Source organism: Mus caroli, unplaced genomic scaffold (assembly GCF_978045245.1).
Source record: "Mus caroli unplaced genomic scaffold, Mus_caroli_1 scaffold_2, whole genome shotgun sequence".
Classification (NCBI taxonomy): domain Eukaryota; kingdom Metazoa; phylum Chordata; class Mammalia; order Rodentia; family Muridae; genus Mus; species Mus caroli.
The window spans coordinates 26,731,234-26,752,518 of record NW_028227257.1 but is presented as its reverse complement, the minus strand read 5'-3'; the positions used below and the strand labels follow the sequence as shown (position 1 = coordinate 26,752,518).

The 21,285-nt window shown below is 52.7% G+C and overlaps 2 protein-coding genes across 4 annotated transcripts; both read right to left on the bottom strand.

The window, feature by feature from the left end:
* Positions 1-537: 537 nt before the first annotated feature.
* On the bottom strand, positions 538-1,779 carry Foxs1 (forkhead box S1). The gene has a single exon (XM_021156907.2). It carries the CDS (start codon positions 1,740-1,742, stop codon positions 753-755), a length of 990 nt encoding a protein of 329 aa, XP_021012566.1. The 5' UTR covers positions 1,743-1,779; the 3' UTR covers positions 538-752.
* Positions 1,780-10,244: 8,465 nt separating this feature from the next.
* On the bottom strand, positions 10,245-21,285 carry Dusp15 (dual specificity phosphatase 15). Of its 3 annotated transcripts, XM_021156898.3 has the most exons (7): positions 20,450-21,279; positions 19,772-19,805; positions 18,198-18,280; positions 15,514-15,563; positions 14,653-14,727; positions 13,408-13,579; positions 10,245-12,723 (listed from the first exon to the last, which is right to left on the bottom strand). In XM_021156898.3, exons 1-7 carry the CDS (start codon positions 20,468-20,470, stop codon positions 12,448-12,450), a joined length of 711 nt encoding a protein of 236 aa, XP_021012557.1. In that variant the 5' UTR covers positions 20,471-21,279; the 3' UTR covers positions 10,245-12,447. The 3 variants fall into 3 exon arrangements, with proteins under 3 accessions (XP_021012557.1, XP_085689404.1, XP_021012559.1); XM_085833278.1 differs by lacking the exon at positions 19,772-19,805 and having other exon boundaries at positions 20,450-21,285; XM_021156900.3 differs by lacking the exons at positions 10,245-12,723; positions 13,408-13,579 and adding an exon at positions 13,767-14,380 and having other exon boundaries at positions 20,450-21,277.

Here is a 21,285-nt window from a genome sequence, read left to right as displayed (position 1 = left end):
CTCCACTTTGTGCCTTCCCCGTTTTCATCAGAGCCACAATACCAGGGTACCCTTTGCTCTCTGACCCTCCTTTCCCCCTGGAGCTCGGGTGAGCTCTGAGCCTCAGTTCCCACTATTGTAAATGGGGCTGATATTCCACAGAACCCAGACAAGATGACAGAACCAAGCCCGTGAGGGGTTGGCAGTGGACATGCCTGGGGTTCCATAGAGCATCCAGTTACAACCAAAGATGAAAAGCCACCCCATAGGCCAGCCCAGCTTTCCCATACTCTGGATCTTGGCTACATTTCTCCTCCGCCTGCCCTCATGCCCTACTTTCCCTTCCTGGGAAACTCCCCAAGAAAGTCCCCAGCAGGAGAAAGGCTCAACCAGAATCTTTCCAGGCAGGTCCCCCACTCCTGCTGCACCCCCACCTCCACACACACAATGCCTCTACTCCACCATAGTGCCCCACAGAGAACCCAGCATCCCGGTCCTGAGCCCCAGCCATTCAGCAGGCAGACCCTTATCACCACACCGGCTTTATTAGCCCTGAGAACCACAGAGAAAATCTTAAGGGTTCCATTTCCCCACATCCCAAGTTTGTCAGGAGGCCCCCAGGGACCTGCCTGACTGCTCACTTCTGCCTTCTGATCCTCACAGTCCTTGGCCTGCCAGGGCTGGGTTCTTGCAGAGTGCCCTAGGTCATATAGCCAATCTGAGTCTCCAGAGAACAGTTGACAGAAGCCCTACAGAGCGGCTGCTGCAGTCAATCACTCGAAGAAGAACATTCCCGGTGTCCGGTAAAGACAGGGGGGTAATCCCAGTGGATAGCCAGAACCTCCCTGGACAGGGAAGCTCCCAGCCACCCAGGGTTCTTTGGAGTCAGCTGGCAGGGGCAGTGGGGCCCGGTGAGAGGCTGAAGGAGTCGAGGATCCAGGGGTGGGGACTGAAGAGACCAAGAGGTGTTCAAGGCCTGGGTCAGTCCCCATACAGAAATTCAGTGTCTGCATCCGGCACTGGTAGCTGCTCCCAACACTCTCAGGAGCCACACCGGGTGTGGGGGCCTTGCCGAGACTCTCAGCGTCAGAGAAGGCAGACGAAAAGCCGAATGCTGGGCACGGTGAGGGCGAGGTAGCTTCAGAGAGCTCCCTTGGGCCTCCAGACTTTGCCGAGCACATCTCTTTGGGTCCAGTGGGCAGCTGGGACCTGACATCACTGGTTGTTGAGCTCATGTTGGCTGGCAAAGACCCCATCAGACCCTCAAAGCTTAAGCCCTTGGGGTTTGGCACCTCTTGTGGGAATGGGCACAGTCTGCCAGTTGTGGTGTTGGGGGCTCCTGGGTCCGGGCTGGTGGCTCTGTGGGGTCTGTGGTCTGCCTTGACAGGGCCCTTGGTGCCCTGTGCACCTGTGCGCTTGGTGAAGCGTCTGCGGCGACGGAGAAAGCTGCCATGCTGGAACATGTCGTGGCAGTCCGGATCCAGGGTCCAGTAGCTGCCCTTGCCTGGCTTGCGGTCATCACGCGGCACCTTGACGAAGCACTCGTTGAGAGACAGGTTATGGCGGATGCTGTTTTGCCAGCCCGGCCGGTTGTGCCGGTAAAAGGCAAAGCGGCCCATGATGTAGCGGTAGATGCCACTGAGGGTGGCCCGCTGACCTGGTGAACTCTGGATAGCCATGGCAATCAGGGCTATGTAGCTGTAAGGGGGCTTGGTGGGCTCTGCAGAAGGAGCCAAGGATTCTGGTGATGGTTGCTGCTGCATGCTGGCTGTGTTGCTGACACCGCAAAGCCAGGCACGGTATTCAGAGCTGGCGATCTGCACAGGCTGCCCAGGCTGTTAAGAGACCCACTGGCCCAGCCTCCCAGCCTAGAAAGGCAAAAAGAGGTGGGTCCACCACGCAGTCCTTCCCTCCTCTCTCACCGCCCTTGTCAAGTCTAAGGAGGCGGTAAGGGAGGCCAGCAGTCGGAAGCTGTGAGCAGCTGCGGGGTGAAGAGGTGGCAGGGCAGGGACATGCCCTGAAATTGAGTGAGACAGGGGCAGGCAGACAGACAGACAGACAGACAGGCAGACACACACACACACACACACACACACACACACACACAAAGACCAGACATGCAGAAAGAGAGAATTAGCATACAGAGAGAGTGCGAGACACAGCAGAGGAAAATGAAGAAACCTGCAGACAGAAGGAACTGCAGAGACGCAGAAATGACCCAAATTAGAGATGGGGAGGGGGCCGGGTAGGTGGGGGTAGGAATCTAAGCAGAGTCCCTATGGAGTGAGAAAAGCCACAGAGCTTCTCGAGTATTTTTGTTCTGGCTTTTTCTCTCCTCTGCTGTCTCTTTCCCACACTGTGGATTCCTCCGGGCCATACTATTCAGGCCCTGGGTACTGGCCTGTAGACTTTGGAGGGCTACAGAGATAAGGATGTTGCTCAACCCAGTTCCCCTGAGCCCTGGCGCCCTCTAGTGACCAATGTGGGGAGGATGGCTAACTGGACAGAGGCCTCAGCTTCCTTTCTCTGAAATGGAACTAAGATGTCGATATCCAGGCTATGGTGAGGACACAACAGAGTCCCTTAGAAATCGGTGCCCTGGGAGATCCTAGCACAGAGGAGGTACTGGGAGTTCTGTGAACTGGTGCTCTCCAAACCTCAACCTGGGGCTGGGATACAGCTGAGGCCAGAACAGAATCAGCCGTGTCAATGGGTCAACTGTTTTTTTTCCCCATGCCCTTCCCCCACAAGTCTGTGGTCAACTGTTGTGGGCTTATAGCTCACGCACCCCATCCACACTTGTACTTCAGACTAAGACTGCCACAGAGATCTTCACAGCTTCTTCTGAACAGAGGAAGGTCCTGAGGCTCAGGGAGGGTAACTAACTTCCTGAGGTTGCACAATTAATGAATGATAAAGCTGGTTTTAAAATCATGTATCATTTAGCTCCTTAACATCATTTCATTTGTGAGGGTCAGGAGTCGGGGCAGCCATAGGACCCCAGCTGGAAACAAGCTGTGAAGCCCAAGAGTGTAAAGACCGTGCTGTTGTTCTCTGTTCCCCATATCCAGCACTGGGCACTGGAACACAGCAGCAACTCAATAAACATTCCTGAGATGACTGGGGAATATAAAACAAAGAAATTCGGTCCTTTGTCAGATCATATCGTTTTCTCTCCACAGAGTGGCCTGTCAGCTGGGGGTGGGGTTCAGTGGGAGAGCACATGCTTAGCACTCACAAGGCCCAGCACAAAAAAAAAAAAAAGAAAGGAAGGGGGGCGGAGAGATGGCTCAGTGATTAAGGGCACTGACTGCTCTTCCAGAGGTCCTGAGTTCAATTCCCAGCAACCACATGGTGGCTTACAATGATCTGTAATGGGGTCTGATGCCTTCTTCTGGTGTGTCTGAAGACAGCTATAGTGTACTTACATACATAAAATAAATAAATCTTACCAAAAAAAAAAAGAAGGAAGGAAAGAGAGAGAGAGAGAGAAGGAGAAAGAAAGAGAGAGAGAGAGAAAGGAAGGAAAAAAAGAAGGAAGAAATGTCTATTTTAAGAATCCTATAAATAAGTCCTGAAAAGGAAAAAAAAAAGTTACCTTGCTCATAAGGCAAGGGGAGGACAGAGGCAGAGGCTGCTTGTTGAAGATCCTCCTCTCTGTCCTCAGAAATGTGTGATGGTCAGCGGGCCATGGGTGAAGCTGGCCTCTGGTCTTGGACTCTGCCTTAGAGCTGTGTTCATTTCTCCAAAGACAGAGTCCTCTAGGTATTGGTGCTGGTACCCAAAGCCCAGGATTCTGTTTTGGGCCCCCTCTAGATCCCCTGAAATAGAAATAAATAATAGGTAAGACAAAGGGCCTGAAACCCAGAGTAGCCAGGTGGTAGGGCTCTGAGCTGTAGGTTGGCCCTACTCTGAGCAGATCTTAGGGTCTAATCACTGGGAAGCAGTACTTCAAAGCAAACTGGAAGCTCTTTATGACAGGGTAAGGTTGGCTGGCTGGCTCTAAGGAATGAGCTGTCCTCATGTCGGCCCACTGACAAGTGATTTTATCCTATATCTGCCTCAAATTCAAGGGGCCACCAGGTCAAGTTCCAGCTGACTCCCAAGCCTTGCTTCCAGTCACTTCCTGCGTTCTAAGGCTCTGTCCTCAGGGCAGATGGGTGAAGGCTATTTTGGATTTCGCCCATTAGTAACCTGGTCAGATATCTCCACTGGCTCAGGCTCAGGGAGATATAAAGTCTAAACCCCATGGCAGACTGCTTTTAGTAGATGTGAGAGAGGAAGCAGCCATCCTGGGGCTCATTGTGCTGTGTTAGAAGGTAAGGATGCTGTTGGGGATACTGGGCTGGAGAATCGTGTGAGGCCTCAAGGCACAGGAGCTTCCAGTGCAGGAGGAGCAGTGAGCAAAGACTGGCTCCACCCGAGGCAGCATCGGGCAGTGAGGCGACCCTTTCCCGAATTCTGGGTAGGAGACATGCTCATCTCTGAACCACAGAGGCCAATAGTTGTGTGGGGATGGGAGGGGGAGCTAGGACTAGGATGGATCATCGAGAGGTCATTTGGGAGGGGTTGGAAAAGAAGGAGTGATAGGTATAAGTCACGTGAGCCTCTTCTCTGGCTAGTCTAGAGGACCTGGATACTCCTCACCAAAGCTCAGGCTCAGGGCAGCCATCCTTACTTCTACTGGCACAGAGACTGAGAGAAGAGCCAAGAGCTTGGCATCCCAGCTGATGCCCACTTTGTGCTCACATCCGTGTGCCCATGCCCTACACCTGTTTCCATGTCCTTATCCTCTCCTGCTCTAGGCCTGTCTACTCCGTGCTCCAGTGTGTGTGTCCCTTGCCTCCTACTCATATGATCACTCTGTGATTTTGGGCTCATCCCTTGCCCATTGCTATTCATTACCTCCTGTCTTGTGCCTGCTGTCCCCGATGGCCCACTTTGGACATGTGCCCAAGTCCTTTGCTTTTGTCTCACCTCCAAGGACCAAAGATGTCCTTGTCTACACCCCCATGGGCTTAAAAGGAATCTATCACCAGTCCTGATAACCACATTTTTCTCCCTCATTTTTGGTGCCTCTGTATGGCATCTTGTTTCCCAGAGATTCTCATTTTGAGGCTACCTTCCTGGGCTCACAATCACAAGTATGTACTTTCTCCTCTGTCCAGGTTGATGTGCCCATGTCCCCTGCGGCACACTGTGGGCGCTTACCCTGGAAGAAGCAGCACATGTCCGGCAACTGGCAGGTGCGTTTGCTCTCCAGGTGGGCGCCACCCACAGCAGCAAGCTGGGCTCCAGATATCTCTCGCAGCAAGTGAGGCACCACTCAGGCCACCAGTGGAGGCTCCTGCGCGTCTTCAGGTCCATGCTGCAGCTTTCTGCCCAGCATAAGGTGGCTTTGCGCTGTGGAAGAGCTGAAGTCTGCAGAGAAGGAGAGACAGGGGAAGGAGGAGCGCCCGCTCACCCCAATATCCACAATGCCAGCACCCTCCTTTGCCTTCAACACAATGTGGCATGGACCAGGAGGTCCTCCAATTCCCACCCTGGGAATTTTTGCCCCTTTCTCCTCTCAATAGTCTGGCAGTAGGAGTAATAGACTCCATTGTAGAAACTCTGGTAGTCTGAGGACTCATTCCGAACAGCGCTCCTCTTGTGTGTATGAGGGCAGGGGTTCCATCCTCAGTAGCGGATACAACCAGATGAGGCCTCAACTCTGAACAAAGACTACAGGCAACGAAAGAATACTGACATCTGGATAATAGTCTTCCCAGGGGAGAGTACACCAACTAATTGTGCAATACCAAATGATAAGTCCTGAAAATATATATATATACAAGTATACATTGCACAGAGAGACCAGGCTGTGCTTACATGTTTAGGAACATACATACACCATTACCACTACCACCGCCATCAATAACAGCAACCAAGAAAGAAGAGGCCATGGATTTGAAAGAGAGCAAAAGGCGGGGTACATGGGATGGTGTGGAGGGAGGAAAGGGAAGGGGGAAGTGATGTAATTATGATATCTAAAAAAATCATTAAAAACAACAAATTAAGCACAAACACCAAGCATGGCAGTACATAGCTGAAATTCCAGTACATGGGGGTGGGAGTGGGGTAGGGGCAGGATGATCAGAAGTTCAAGATTCTCTGCTATGTAGCAAGTTCAGGACAGAATGGGCTGTACCAGACCCTATCCCAAAAACAAACTTTAAAAAAAACAAACAAAAAAAAAAAAAACCACCCCAAACCAAAGAAACTCCTCTCGTTTGTGCCAAGGACACTGGGAGGCATGACCTGGAGTCTGGGATATCAGGAGCTTCTTCCAGCAGAGCCGTTTTTTTTTTTGGGAGGGGGGCGGAGAGGGTTGGGTTTTTTTCGAGATAGGGTTTCTCTGTATAGTCCTGGCTGTCCTGGAACTCACTTTGTAGACCAGGCTGGCCTCAAACTCAGAAATCCGCCTGCCTCTGCCTCCCAAGTGCTGGGATTAAAGGCGTGCGCCACCACCGCCCGGCAAGCTGATTTCTTAAAGGACTGATTGATTGATTGACTGATTGATTGAATATGAGTACACTGTAGCTGTCTTCAGACACATCAGAAGAGGGCATCAGATCTCATTACAGATGGTTGTGAGCCACCATGTAGTTGCTGGGAATTGAACTCAGAACCTCTGGAAGAGCAGTCAGTGCTCTTAACCCACTGAGCCATCTCTCCAGCCCCAGTAGAGCTGATTTTTAAAGATTTATTTTTATTATATGCATGTGTGTGTGTCAAATCTGTGCAGATACCCATGGAGGCTAGAAGAGTCCATTAGATGCCCTAGAACTGAAGTTATAGGTGGGTCCGAGTCAGCCACCAGACATGGGTGTTGGAAACCAAACTCCCATCCTTTGAAAGAGCCAAAAGTGCTCTTTATGGCGGAGCCATCTCTCCAGCCCCACCAGCAGAGGTTTTAATAGCAACAGACACAGTTATAAGGTCAACAGTTCAGCAGCTCTCTTTCATCAGGAATGGTCCCGAAAGTTCAGGTTAAGGTCTGGGCTCCAAGCCGGGCGTGGTGGCGCACGCCTTTAATCCCAGCACTCGGGAGGCAGAGGCAGGCGGATTTCTGAGTTCGAGGCCAGCCTGGTCTACAAAGTGAGTTCCAGGACAGCTAGAGATATACAGAGAAACCCTGTCTCGAAAAACCAAAAAAAAAAAAAAAGGTCTGGGCTCCAGCTCTGGGCTCTCAGAGCCTGTCCTCCCCTGCTGCTAGACAGCAGCGGCCTGCTGGTAACTAACTGTATGAGCTCAGGCAAGGTTAGGAGTACAGGTTACCACTGTGTGTGTGAGGTGTCTGATTGCACAATGGAGTAATGCAGTATCTGCCATATGGAACTGTGAGAAGGCTTAGGTGGGCACCTGCCACCAGTCAGGGTTTGAACATAGCCTTGTGACTTTGGCCTCTAGGACTGGGTGCTTTGGCTAAGAGGTTCAGGGTACCTGTCCCATCCCTGGGTCTCCTCCAGTTCTACAGATGATCAGATGGAAGGGCCTTCAGAGTCCTTACCAGGGTTTCTGAAGTCCTCAGAGCTCACTGGGCTCTAAGAGTGTCTGGGGTTTTGTGCCTGGTACACTGGGTAAACAGTCAGAATCCACTTCATCCGGGCACCTCAAACCTTAGATCTAGGCCAGAGAGGAGACAGGAATGGGTGGAGAGATCCAGTCCACACTGTGGTCAGGCAAAGGGCCTGGGATGCAGGAGGCTTCTGGCCCATGGGACCACTCCTTGCCCTTTTCTTTTGTGGCTAATCTGAAGCTATTCTGGGCATGAGAGAAGGCCAGCTGTGAAGATGGAAGAGGAAACCAAGATCCTGAGGAGTTACCAGGCTGCCTCCACCTGAGCAGAGAGAACACCAGACAATCTGAAGGCCAGCTAGGGCTAATGGAACCTGTACATTTTAGAACTTAAGAGTTGATGAGGGTGTTGGCGGGAATAGGTTCAGATGCTGGGGAGAGAAGGACTGGAGGGAAGGATCTTGAGGAAGACAGAGTTGGGGTCACAGGTAGACATGGTACTGAGGGGGCACTGGGGGAATGGGTGATGAGGAAGTGGCAGTTAGACACAGATGATGGAGAGACATTCACAGGGATGACAGATAAGTAGACAGGGAAGGGGAGCAGCAGGCGTGGAGGGGACCAATGAGAGAGCTGGATACGGAAGGGCAAGTAGGGCAGAGGGATGGACCAATGGGCAATAGGGGAGGGGTGGGTGTGGCTTGGGGCAGACAGAAGGCTGGAACTGAAGGCAGGGCAGGTAATGGGGGCAGACAGAGCCAGGCTGATGGAAGAGGAGGAAGGATGAGAGAGAAAGACAGAGAGAGACAGAGAGACAGAGAATGTCTATTTAAAATGTGACCTTGCAATACATGCTTGTTTTTACTAAAGTGAAACCTGGTCTGCTCCCAAGATGCTGAGGTTGGTTGTTTGGGGGTGAGAACTACAAGAGGGGTGTTTTCTAGTTTTTCTGTGGGGTGAGAGAATGGAGCAGTCACAGGCAGCTGCAGGCTAATGCTAGCTAATGCTAAGAATGTGTGGAAAGGTCTCTTGTATACATCTGGGAGCACAACACTCAGCCTTGGGGCCACGTGAATGGCTCAAGGTCGTGGCTGATGGGCCTGTGCCTAAGCTACAGCAGGGAACTGAGGCTTTATGAGTCCTGCCCTGTCCAGGCTTTTTCAGGATCCACAGCAAAGCTGATCTGATCGGTCCTGCCATGCTTGCCTGGTAGGTAACACCGCTGAGGGCGTGTTTCCAGGGGATGCTGAAGAGGATCTTGGCCCATCCATCCTTCAGCACAATCTTTCCTAGCTTTCACTTTCTATCTGTGCCACCAGCCAGTCCGGGAGACAAAGAGGATCATGCTAGGGAGGGGGCGCTGGACCTGTGCGTCAGGGAATCACCTGGAGCCTGAATGGAGCTCAGACACAGTGAAAGTAAAAGTCCGCAGGGGTAACTGTTTCATTTTCTAGCCTTCACTGCCCCAGGTGGCAGGCTCTCCTGGAGCCTGATGCGCTCCCAGAGTGCAGCCTGCTCTGGCCAGGATTTTGTGGGTGGAGGAAGTCTCCAGCCAGCAGTAATCTTGCTCCACCAGGGACCTAGCCTGTGCTTCCCCTAGCTCACCTGGAAACTTTTTTTTTTTTTTTTTATAAGACTATCCTGCTGTACTAGCTGGTTTTGTGTATCAACTTGACACAGGCTGGAGTTACCACAGAGCTTCAGTTGGGGAAATGCCTCCATGAGATCCAGCAGTGGGGCATTTTCTCAATTAGTGATCAAGGCGGGAGGGTGGTGCCATCCCTGGGATGGTAGTCTTGGGTTCTATAAGAGAGTAGGCTGAGCAAGCCAGGAGAAGCAAGCCAGTAAGTAACATCCCTCCATGGCCTCTGCATCAGCTCCTGCTTCCTGACCTGCTTGAGTTCCAGTCCTGACTTCCTCAAATGATGAAGAACAATGTGAAAATGTAAGCTGAATAAACCCTTTCCTCCCCAACTTGCTTCTTGGTCATGATGTTTGTGCAGGAATAGAAACCTTGACAAAGACACCTACTATGTTACACACTGGCCTCTGTTTCCTGGATTCCATCGTCCTCCAGCCCCAGCACCCTCTACGTAGTAGGACTACACAGGGCCCAGCTGTCAGTCTTCTCTCAGAACCTGGACTGTGGAAGTTAGACAGGCAAAGTGCTTCTCACACCTATTCCTGTCATAATCAGGAGGCAGTGAGTGGTCCACGACTGACCTCAGAGAAGCCCAGGGACTGGAATGCTAGCCAGCTCCCCACTCTCTTCCGTGCAGGCAGTCCACAGACTGCACTTGGCCCTCCTGTCTTTCGATTGCCTACTGAGTGATTGACTGTTCAGCCTTGTGCTGGCCTGGCTGAATCCTTGCCCACTAGGTCTTGGGACCTTTAATGACTTCTACTAATGCCCTATGGCATCATCAGGGACAGCTAGGATCCAAAGCTGTGTGTCGGTGGCCCTTTGCCACCTCCTGAGATCCAGAATTTACAGGTTCCTGGTGGGGTCTGTGATCCACTGGAATTACATGAGAACATTTCACATTGATGTATTTTGAGGGGTGGGTAGATTTTGGAAGCAGGGAGGTTGAGACAAGGTCTCAGTATTTAGTCCAGGCTACTCTTAAATTAAAATCCTTCTGTCATAGCCTCCTGAGTGTTGAATTATAGATGCACACCACCACACCTGTTTTTAGAGTCTGTGTTTTTTATTATGAAGAAATATTTGCACTATGAAATGTGTTGAGTAGTTCAGGCTGCCCCAGCCCTTGTTGTGGATGTGGTAGAACTGAGGCTCCAAAAGAAAAAAAAATTCCCCTAGTGCAGCGGCTGTTCCAGCCAGCATGGACAGAGGTGGGGAGTCAGGTCTCCCCTTCACAAGCACCGGTGGGAGGGCATTCTTATTCCTCTTCCTCTTGGTCCCATACGCCAGCAGCTGTCCCATGATATTCATGCAGACAGAGTCCACTCAGACCCGTGAACACTGGGGTGGGAGCAGGGGAGGGGGGATGGGCACAAAACATTTCGTGTGATTAACAAGAGTAATAATTAGTTGTCCCTTTATGTTGGGTTGGTTCCAGGACCCCAGTGAACGCTGAGATGCATGGCAAATCCTTTAAACCAAGGGGTGGACTATGTACACAGAACCTGCAAGAATACTCCTACATACTTTGAACCATCTCTAAAAATCCACCAAATCCAAAACAAATGCCAGGTGCCTGATGTACTGTTTAGGGAACAGTGACTAGGAAAAAAGTCAGTAGATTATTTTCCCATTTATACTCCAACCAGGATGGAGTTTTAGACACCAATCTGAGGCGTTCTGTCCCTCCAAGCACCTGGCTCCCATGTGTTAGAGGAGCCTTTCATATTTCTCGATCACAAAGGGTAAATAATGAAGAGCAGAGTCCGCAGCCAGGCTGCCTGAGCTCACATCTGAGTCCTGACCCTTGCTTGTAACCTGGGGCACCAGCCTCAGTTTTCTTCTTCTCTGATAAATGGGACAGCTTTGGGGAGGGTGGAATGAGGATCAGCTGAGCTGCAGTGTTTAGCACAGTGACAGCGTCCTCGGTAGAGAGCCCTCACTGTCCCAATAAGGCGTAGAGGTGATATTCAGGGAGGGCAGCGACTGGAGGGATCTGGAAACCAATGGGTTTCCTCACCGAAGGGCTAGAAAACAGTGGCCGGTGGTGCCACCAACCAATCAGGAGGATGCAGGTGGGCTTCCTGCCCTCAGTGGGAGCCCCTCCCAGCCAGATGGCAAGACGGCCCCACTCTCTTACCTCTTCTTTTATCTAGTGCCTTCCACTAGAATGTCAGCAGCGCACAGGCAGAGCTTTGCTCACTGTGGTAGCCCCAGGGCCCAGCACAGTACCTGGCACACGGTGTGAACACTTGAGTGAGGAATTAGAGGTTGGTGTGGTCATTTCACCATTGGCTCAGCTCAGTGCTGAGATCTCTGCCTCCCCATCGGCCATGAAGCCCCAAGAGTCTACCTGGGCTCTTTCAGGTCGGCAGCTCTGATGACACACTCTTCTTTTCACCTATAGGGTTACTTACTGTTTTATTGGCTTGGTAACCTTTAAAATTAAAAAAAAAAATCGCACCCTGTGAGGTCTTTCTCTCCAGGAACCTTCACACTAGGAGGTGCTTCCTCTCTACTGTCACCACTGGAAAGGATTTGCCCTTGCTGTGTGCGCTTGGGCCAGCTGCCTGACCTCTCTGAGCCTGGGTGTTCTCCCTGAGGATAAAGCCATCTCAGACAGTAAAAGATGACGTGAAGGTAACACCACCAATTGGACCACATTGACCAGTTATCTGTGCAGAGAGGGAAGGAGAACTGAAGAAGAGGAAAGGGGATTCGGAGAGGTGAAGGGTCCAGAGAAAAGGGGCACAAGGGTGGTGTCAGGAGTCCAGGCCTCTGGAGAGATGGAGGGGGGTGGACTGGTGTCAAAGAAGGGCGTGGTCTTGGAGTTCAGCTCTGAAGACTGGTGGAGAATGGCGCTTGCTTCCCGGGGCCCCTGGAAGTTGTCCCTGCTCTGCTTCCCGCAGGCCCTGGAGCCCAAGCTCTGCGGAATGACCAGAGGCACCGGGCCAGGCAACTTCTGTGTCTCTTTAATCTCCTCCAGGCCGATCCGCCCCACCCGACCCTCCCTCCTGCTCCTCGCCTGTGGGGGTGGAGGACCAGGACCCTTCTCCCGAGTCCACGGACTAAGGCACCAGGTGGCTTGCAGCAGGCCGGCCGAACACAGACTCACAGAGCGGACACCGAGGACAGACGCAGACAAGCGTGGTGGGTACGGGGCAGGGGCGAGGCTCCCATGGGCTCTGGGTGCGTCCCAGCCGCGGGAAGCCCGGCCGCCCGCGAAGGCTGCCGCGTCGGGACGGGCGGAGCGGCGGACGCGGCGCTCACTTGCCGCCCTTGCGCGACAGGCACCGCGGGAGGCAGAAGAAAGTCTGCTTGACGCGCGCCAGCAGCGGCAGCGGCTGGTGTGAGTCCCGCGGCGATCGCGGCACCAGGCGCTGCAGGGTCCCCTCGGAAGCGGCCGAGGACGCTGTGGTGGCCGACGCTGCCGACGTCGCCGAGCCCTGGCGACAGCGCCTGCAGAGAGGCAGCAGCGCGCGCAAGTCTTCCTCGTCGCGGAACGGGATCTCCCCGAAGCGCTCCTCCAGCTGCCGGCGAAGCTGGGGCGGGGAGGGGGTAGCGGGGCGAGCGTCTAGCTGTCACCTGTTTGCCACCTCCACCCCTCGCCCTCTCCCCACCCACACCTGGTTCTTCTAAGCGCCCTCTATCTCCCTTCTAAGACTTTCCAACCTTCACAGGGGCGTCCCGATTCAACTCAGGTCCTAACATCTCCCTGAACCCGACTACCCAGTCTAGCCCGCTGCAAACAAGCATTAAACCGCCTTCTTGAGTCTCTGTCCCCATCCCCAGGCTCAAAGACACCACACACCCGGGTCTCTTCCTTGTCTGCTCCCGGCCTAGGGCAGCCCTGGAATCCCCAGTGCCACCTTCTGAGAGCCCTGCAGTCACTCTGATCATGTCTCCCCCTCACCGCTTGTTGGCTGAGTGGCTTCAGCCTGATACTTTCATGTACCAGCTCCCTAGAAACACTAAGCGAAGGGACTCCTTTGGTCTCAAAAAGACCCTGAGTGGAATAGGACACAGACCCCACCCCCCCCCAAGTGGATAAACCCAGGATTGCCTTGTGTTGGGGACACTTGTGTTGGCCACAGTCTAAAAGCATCCAAATTCTCAGTTAAAAAGACAAATCGAAACCTGAAAAGCCAGGCCAGGTTCGATCCCAGTGCCTGGGAGTCTGAGGAAGGAGGATCATGAGTTTGTGACCAAAATGAGACAGCCCCTACCTTCTGGGAGTTTGCCCAGCCAAACTCCTCGAGCTGCTGCCTAAAGCCCGGGTTTGGGTTGGCGATGGGCCGGGAGGCTTTGATGGCTTCCAGCACTTCCTGCCAGCCAAGTCCAGTCACCGTCATCACATAGGCAATCACTATGGTGGTACTTCGAGATATACCTGCAAAGCTAGATCCGGGACAACCCTAGGCTTCAGGAAAGTCACAGTCTCTCTCTTCCATCTTCCCTCCCTGCCAGGTCTTTGGCCACAGGGAGCCTGCCTTCCTAGCTCCAACCACAGGGAGTCCACCTTCCTAGCTCCAAGACTTGACTATGACATTTCCCTTTCCTCTGGCCAATTTCACATAAAGGGACTGGCTGGAATAGCCTTTCATTCGTCTAACAACCACTTCCTGACTATCTTTTTGTTCAGGTCCTGGAAAATAAAACCCATGGCCTCTGCGGTCCTGGAGCTTACAGTGTGGTATGGAGAAAAAGTCACTAACCAAAGCAGCTGTTTCAGATACTGATGATCGCTCAAAGACAAGTCGAGGCTGGGGCCATAAAAGTAGAGAGGTTTCTTTAGTGGGAGTGGAAGAGATGTAGGGGAGAGGATCCCTAGGAAGTGACATCAGCTGAGTTTTGAGCGATAAGGTTAACCCAGGATGTTGTGGGGCAGGGGCCATAGGCAAATTGTGGAGTGCTTGCTTAAACGTGTACAAGTCTGAGTTCAGTTACCCACCCCACAAGAAAAACAAGACAAAATACTCTTAAGTAGCACGTACAAAGATTTCGGGGTGAAAGATAGACTGTGGGTTTGAGGAAGGGGAGGTTAGGATGGCTAAATATGGGGAGAGCTAGGTCTTAAGAGAGCTATCCCTTGGCCCTAGCAGGAACGCTTGGTGAGATGTCATGGGATGGATGGTATCTCTGGGTCAGGAACACTGGAGAAGACTCAGAGACCTAGCCCTGCATTCATGCTTCAAAGGCCTGCAGGGGAGGAAAGCAGATGCTAGACTGATTGGTCTATCTATGGGACCTCATCAAGCTCCTTCAACAGCCCCATCAACATGACGTTTATTCCCCCATTTTACAGATAAGGAAACGGAGTCTCAGGGAAACACAGTTGCTGGACTATGGCCATCCAGTTGCTAGGAGTGATGGACCTCTGAGTGATCTGTCCGGATGGGTGACAGCTGTCAGCACTGTGACAGGCTGGAGGGGACCTGCCCAACAGGATAGGCATGCAGTTGAGAACTCACCAGTGTACAAGGCAGTTACCCCCGTTGAGGCGGCAGGAGTGGATAAAGTGGACGCATTCTTTGAAGTGCTTTTTGCTAGAGAAGAAAGTAACAGGGAAGGCAGTGCTGTGGGGCAGGTCTCTCAGGAGTCTCCTTCCCACTTATAGACAGCAAAGGATACACCTCAGTGCAGCCAGTGTGTGCAGTGAATGGGGCCACTGCTTGGAAGCATAGCACGCAGAGAGATAGGCTGGCCCCATCTCTCCGGTGGGTACAAGGAACAAGGACTTAGGTGTGGGGAGAGTGAGGGTGCCATTCTTCTGGGGTCTGCAACCAGAGGATCGGGGACAGTAGGTAGCAGTGGGTTGGGAGAAGAGCCCCAAAGGGCAAGGCTTCAGCCCGAGTCCATCTCAAGCTCCAGGTACCTGTGCTGGTGAACCAAACAACCCTCCTGTTTTCCAGAGTCCCTGCCATCACCGGGTTCTGTCCCACATCCTCATCCTTGCAAGCACCCTTGACTCGTCAAGGATGCTGTAGCCAAAGCTCAGAGAGGATAAATGATTTTGTCAAGGTCACAGAGCAGTAAATGGCAAAGCCTGGCTGCAAACCAGGTGTCTGAACTGCAAGCCAGGATTCAGGTCGAGTCTGACCCTCAAATCTGCTGTACATGCGGTCCCGAGAGATAGGACACTTTCTCCCCGTCATAGGGGAGGAGGCTGATGATCCGGAGAGAGCTGATTAGGGACATGCTACAAGGACATGGTTGAGACAGACTCAGGATGCCCTCTGACAGCCTTCTGGCCTCAGTACTCTTTGCCCTCACTCCCACCTCGGGAGGCAGCTCTCTGTCTGTCAGCTGTTGGCCCATCCAGGGGAACTTACATGGGTACCTCAGGAGCATCAGACACTGAGATTCGAAGGTAGGTGATATCCTGCAAGGATGAAATGCACACTCAGATTGTGGGGCCTTGCCTGCACCCCTCCCCCAGCCTGAGCTGCCAAGGCCAGTGTGACCCCATCCCAGTCCTGGTCCTCCCTAGACCACCAGTGTTTTCTAGTCCCCAAAGAGCAGGTACTGGCTGTATGGGCCTGCCAGTCCTGTTTGTATAGATGGCATCCTCACCCACAGGTGACATGAAACAGGAGGACCTGCAAACTGGGAAGACCTCCAAGGGTCTTTCCTCCAAGCAGGGAATGCAAAGTTATAGAGTGAAAAGAGCGGGGCTCATTTGTCTTGAAGAGTACAAATTATGAAAACAACAGTCAGGCAGAACGAGCTCACATTTGTAATCCTAGCACTCAGGAGACTGAGGCAGGGAGATTTTGAGTTAGAGGCCAACCTGGGCTACCATAGTAAGTTTCTGTCTCAAAAGACAAACCACACACACACACACACACACACACACACACACACACACAGCAGCAGCAGCAACAACAACAAAACAGCATCAGCAACAGCAGCATCAGCAACAATAGCTTCAGGAACCAGTCTGGCAGCATAGCTTTGTGCTGAGACTCCACACAAGGGCACTGCAGGTATTTCTACCCTGCCCTTTCTCAAGTATTCCCCGTAATACTTCGTTAATTCACGCAACCCTTTCGGATGCCTGGCTTGCTGCTGGCTGTCACTCTTTAGGACAAAGGACCTGTCCTCTAGTGTCCATGGAGGTTTGTCCCGTCTCTGTCTCACACTTCCAAGGTCATGGGATTCCATGTTGTCTGCAAGATCTGCAGTTTCATTTGGCAGTGTGTTCGATGTGGGCTTGCCTAGTAGCGTCAAAATCCTGCCTGCTGAATTCCCCGATGGGAGGGGTGGCTGTCAGCGAGGTGTTGGGGGAGGGCTCTTTCTCTAAGCACTCATGGCTTTAATAAACACATTAATAACTTGGAAGGCACGCCTGTGCAATCTGTTCAGACTACATACTCCAGTGCTCCAGAACGAGGCTGTCCTAGAATGCAAAATCAGACTCCACTGGCCCGGAAATTTCTTCATTGACAATGAAAGTCATAGATTATTGTCAGCTGCTCTTAGAGGCCATCAAATTTGATAGGAAAACAACAACAACAAAAAAAACCCCAAAAAACTAAAAATCCAAGGCCCTGAAAGGGCGAAGGAACCTGCCGAAGGTCACCATAGCAAGCCTGTGGGGGATTCTGTCACTGCTTTAATTTATTTAAAAGACTGTGTAAATGTGTGAGTGTTCTGCCTGCAGGTATGTAAATGTGTACCATGTGTGTGCCTGCCACCCTTGGAGGTCAGAAGAGCTCTCTGGAATTGGAGTTACAGTGTGAGCTGCCAAGTGGGCCCTTAGAACCAAGCCTGGGTCTTTTATAAAAACGAGTGCTCTTAACCACCATCTCTTCAGCCCCATGGAGCCTGTTTTTTGTTTGTTGGCTTGTTTAGTTTTGCTTCTTTAATCTCAGATCTCCTGAGCCTTTTCAACCTACCATTCCTCCTCTGCAATCGATGTAGCAGACACAGAATCTAATATAAGGGGCTCTTTTATTGGAACATATGTGTGTGTGTGTGTGTGTGTGTACCTAGGCATACATATATGTATGCATAGGAGAAGTCAGGTGTCTTGTTCCATCAACCTCTGCCTTATTCCCCTGAGACAGGCTTTCTCACAGAATCTGGAGATGTTTTTCAGCCAGATTGGCAGCCAGCTGGTCCAAAAAGACCCTCCTGCCTCCATCCCATCTACCTCCATTGCCAGGGTTACAGGCACATATGAGCATGCTTGGCTCTTTTTACATGGGTGCTGGGGATCTATAGAAAGTGCTTTTAACTCAGAGACACTCAGTGATGTCAGTCCTATTGTAAGATTCCCACTTAATAGGTGACTGGAGGCTCAGCTTGTCTTGTGCATAAGGTCAAAAGGAGAATAAATGGGCTCCTGATTCTAGCACCAGTGGCCTGAGTTTTTTAATTCTTTCCTCTTGATTCTAAAACCACCTTCTCTTCTTTAGGATTCCACAGGAGCAGAACCAACCACTTTATGATACTGTGCCTTACAGCATACAGAATTATCTTCCACATCTGGCAGGGTCTTTGCCCTCTCTCAACAGCCCTCTGGGGCAGTTGGGATCAAAAGCACCAAGGAGATGAAGTCACAGCCCAAGGTTGTACAGCAAGACAGAGAACCCAGGATCTTCTGTTTGGAATCATCCAGACACTTGGCAATTGGAAGGATGCAAAGAAGGATTCAAATGAGACCTGCATTAAAGTTCTAATATTAAGGATTGATACAAGACTTCTAGGGTCAGATGGCCTATGTTCAAATCCCAATTGGCCAGCTTCCTCACTGTATGACCTTAGATGACTTCATTTACCTCTTTGGCCTCAATCACCAAATAGCGGTGTTAAAACAGCCTAATGAGGAGGATGGATGAGTCAGCTGGGGTCCAGATGGTAGCCAAGGATGGTGGCTCAGGGACAGAGCACTGACCTAGGGTATTCAACACCTTGGGCTCTATCTTCACCAGTAGGAATGGGATGAAGGGCAGCCTTGGACTGACAGCTTTCTCTCCCACCTACCAGCCCTGTAATGGAGAGTTTGGAGTACCTGCAATAGAGGTTGGGGTGATTCGTGGATAGAGATGATATGTGTGATCTTATTCCGGCCCAGCTGATCCGGGTCTTTGGCATCTGAAAGAAACAGGCCGCTTGAGCCAAGTTGGTAGGTGTGAGACTTATTTATTCCTAATGACCAACTGCAGCAAAAGCCAGTATCCCGCTTGTATTCTCGCCCCTCCCCTGACCGCTTGGCCCACCCCCTCCAGGCTTGCATGTTCCTTCCCCCACCTCTGGGGCGCTCATCAGACACAGGCTGGTGTGCCCCAGCCTTGTGCTGCCCTGCCCATCCCAGACACCTATCCCTACTTCATCCTTCAACCCAGCAATTCCACTTCTAGGAATCTTTGGACTGAGTGATTGCACGTGGAAGGCTGCACTCAGGGGGAGGCTGGTGCTCTCTGCAGCGCTGTTTGATGCAGATGCCACTAAATGTTTGGAATAACCTAATGCCCATCAAAAAGGGACCGGATGAAAATCAGTACAGCTGCACACTGGACTCCTGTGCAGCAATTAAAACGATCCCTATGAGCTGACAGATATCCAAGGGTGTCCTTGACATGTGTTTTAAGTGGAACACATCACTTCTTGAGCAACATGCAGAGTGGGGTTCCGTGTGTTTTAAATATCACATCTGGATCTACACTATATGACACATAACCCCGTAAAACACCCTTTCAGAATGCAGGTGGTCATCTCTGGGGAGTGAGATGTACCAGCATGTGCTTGCTATGTGTAGGCTTTGGTTAGGCACTGAGTCTGGGGTCAACTTCATGGCTCTTGTCCTAATGCAACTAACATACAATTTAGCCAGATTCTCTCAGAAATCAATGTGGCAGGAGGTGCTGAGGAGGCTCCTAGGGAGGAAGGAGCCAGGGCCATAGGGTGGGTCACTTGAGTCTTCTCTGTGACTTTTCCACCTTAGGTCCCTAGACCTTGAGCCAGTCTGTCTCAGCACATTTTCCACCAAAGTCAAAGGTCTATCCTGGCTCCCTAGTGTGAAGCCTGCAAAGGCGGGGTGAGAGGGCACTCCCCCTCCCCCATGGAAGGTCACAGAAGGGAGAGATGAGAAAAAAAGAGAAGGCAGAAAGCTGCAGGCTTGCCGCCCCCTGGCTTGAGGCCACCTGGTGCTTCCACGCAGGATTCTGCGTAGAGGAATTGGCGGTCCAGCTCCTCTTCAGAGGAGGTTGCCCAGAGAAGAATTCACAGGTTCCCACTGAGGGAAGTTATACCCCTGGGCAGACCTCAGCAAAAAACCTAATGGACTTTGTGCTGAGGAGGTGGACAAAGCTCAGAACCAAGGTTGTCCTTCATGTGGGCCTTTAGCCTGTTGGTGAGCCTTGGGAGGGAGGCTGAACTGGGAGTGCTTTTTCCAGCCTGGGGACCGCCAGCCCTTGCACCCCAATCCTTCATGAAGAATCCTTTCTCTTCCCAGCCTGGCATCCTCCCTCCCCCACACTCCATTCTTGAAAGCATCTAAGTTGTGTGGGCCTGAGCATGAACAGTGGACACAGGCCTGGGACAGGCAGAGTGCCATGGCCTTGGGACAGAGTGGGCAGTGCTCACCAATGAAGTTTCCAAGGTAGAGTCCAGGAAGTACCTGGAGGAAGGACAGCAGGGGTCAGGGGGCAGCCTGCACCCCTTCCCACCCATGGTAGCTGGGGCCCCCGCAGCTCTTCTCTATTGGTGGTGGGACCTCAGGAAGCCATCTCCCTGATAGGTCTGGGTGCGGCGTGAGGGGTCTGGGGCTCTGGCAAGGATGCAAGAACAGGCAATCAAATTAACCACAGAAGGGTCCAGGGAGGTCAGCCTGGGGACAGGTGGAAGAGAAGAGCAGGGATGGGTCGGAAGTTTCAGGTAGAGATCAGGGAAGGGCACTGAGTGGGGCCCAGACGGAGTGGACTGAGGCAGGCACAGGTGGAAGGACACGCGGAGCAGAGCTGGAGGTTCAGATTCCAGGAGTCACAGACAGACAGACGCGCACACACACGAGAGAGAGAGAGAGAGAGAGAGAGAGAGAGAGAGAGAGAGAGAGAAAAGAGACAGACAGGCGAGCGAAAGGGACAGCAAGAGTCAGAGTCCGCACAGAGGACAGACAGGCACGAGCAGAGACAGAAAGGCAGGCAAATGCAGTCTGGAGGGCAGAGTGACAGAGATGTGGCATACGTCTCCGGGCGGGAGCAGAAGGTCAGCGACCTGTGTGGGGGCGGGGGGGGCGTCCGGCACGGCGGGGGTTCCCCATACCTTGGTCATGCCATTCCCCATGATCCTGAGGCAGGGTGGCGGGGCGCACCCCTATCTCAGCGCCTTCAAAGCGCTAGGTTCACTGCTGCCCGACTGGCCCAGGCCCAGCCTGTAGCCTGATGGGAAACCAGGGGTCCGGTGTCAGCTCTGTCCAGCCGCCGCCGCCGCCGCTGCCCGCCGACCCCCAGCCCCGGAGGGAAGTGATGGAGGGAGCCGCTGCCGCTGCCGCTGCTGCCGCCGCCGCCGCCGCCGCTGCAGGCTCCTCCTACTCCCTCGGTCATGTGGGCCCCCCTCCCCCGTGGGCCATGGCGGGGGGCCGGACAAAGCCCCAGTGTGCGGGGCCCACGGCCCGCGGGACAACGGCAGCTTGTTGCGGCCGCGTGGGACGCCACCTCCGGAGGTGGGGGTGGGGCACTCCCCCAACCCTGGCACCGTCAGGCGCCGCGTTTAGGGCGGGTAGGTCGCCCCCAGTGGGGTGCAGACATCAGCTTGAGGCTGTGCCTGCACCTGCCTGCGGCTTGGGGCAAAGCAGCTAGCTTCTCCAGCCTGGGTCCCTTCAGAGGTACAAGCTGGACTCATCTCCAAAGGTTTCTGTTTGCAACAAGGAAACAGAAAAATTTCCTCCCCTGCCCATGCAACCAGCCTAGCAGCCATCCCTCTCCTTTCTAGCTCATACCACTATTCGTGTCTACTCATCCATTCTACCCACTTACCCATTCGTTCACCATCCATCCATCCATTATCCATCTTACCTTCAATCCATTTACGCGTCAGTTCACTCATTCACCCATCTCTCCCTCTCTCCCTCCCATCCATTCATCTACCGGTCATTCATC

What these genes read in the sequence shown, in the direction of transcription:
- Foxs1 (XM_021156907.2), bottom strand. Translation starts at nt 1,742, where the DNA reads ATGCAGCAGCAACCATCACCAGAATCCTTGGCTCCTTCTGCAGAGCCC.
- Dusp15 (XM_021156898.3), bottom strand. Translation starts at nt 20,470, where the DNA reads ATGGGGAATGGCATGACCAAG. An exon ending in CTACCTTGGAAACTTCATTG is followed by an intron (nt 18,281 to 19,771) that starts GTGAGCACTGCC and finishes TGTTTCTTTCAG; the next exon opens with ATGCCAAAGACCCGGATCAG. An exon ending in GCTGGGCAAACTCCCAGAAG is followed by an intron (nt 12,724 to 13,407) that starts GTAGGGGCTGTC and finishes TCCCCGCCCCAG; the next exon opens with CTTCGCCGGCAGCTGGAGGA.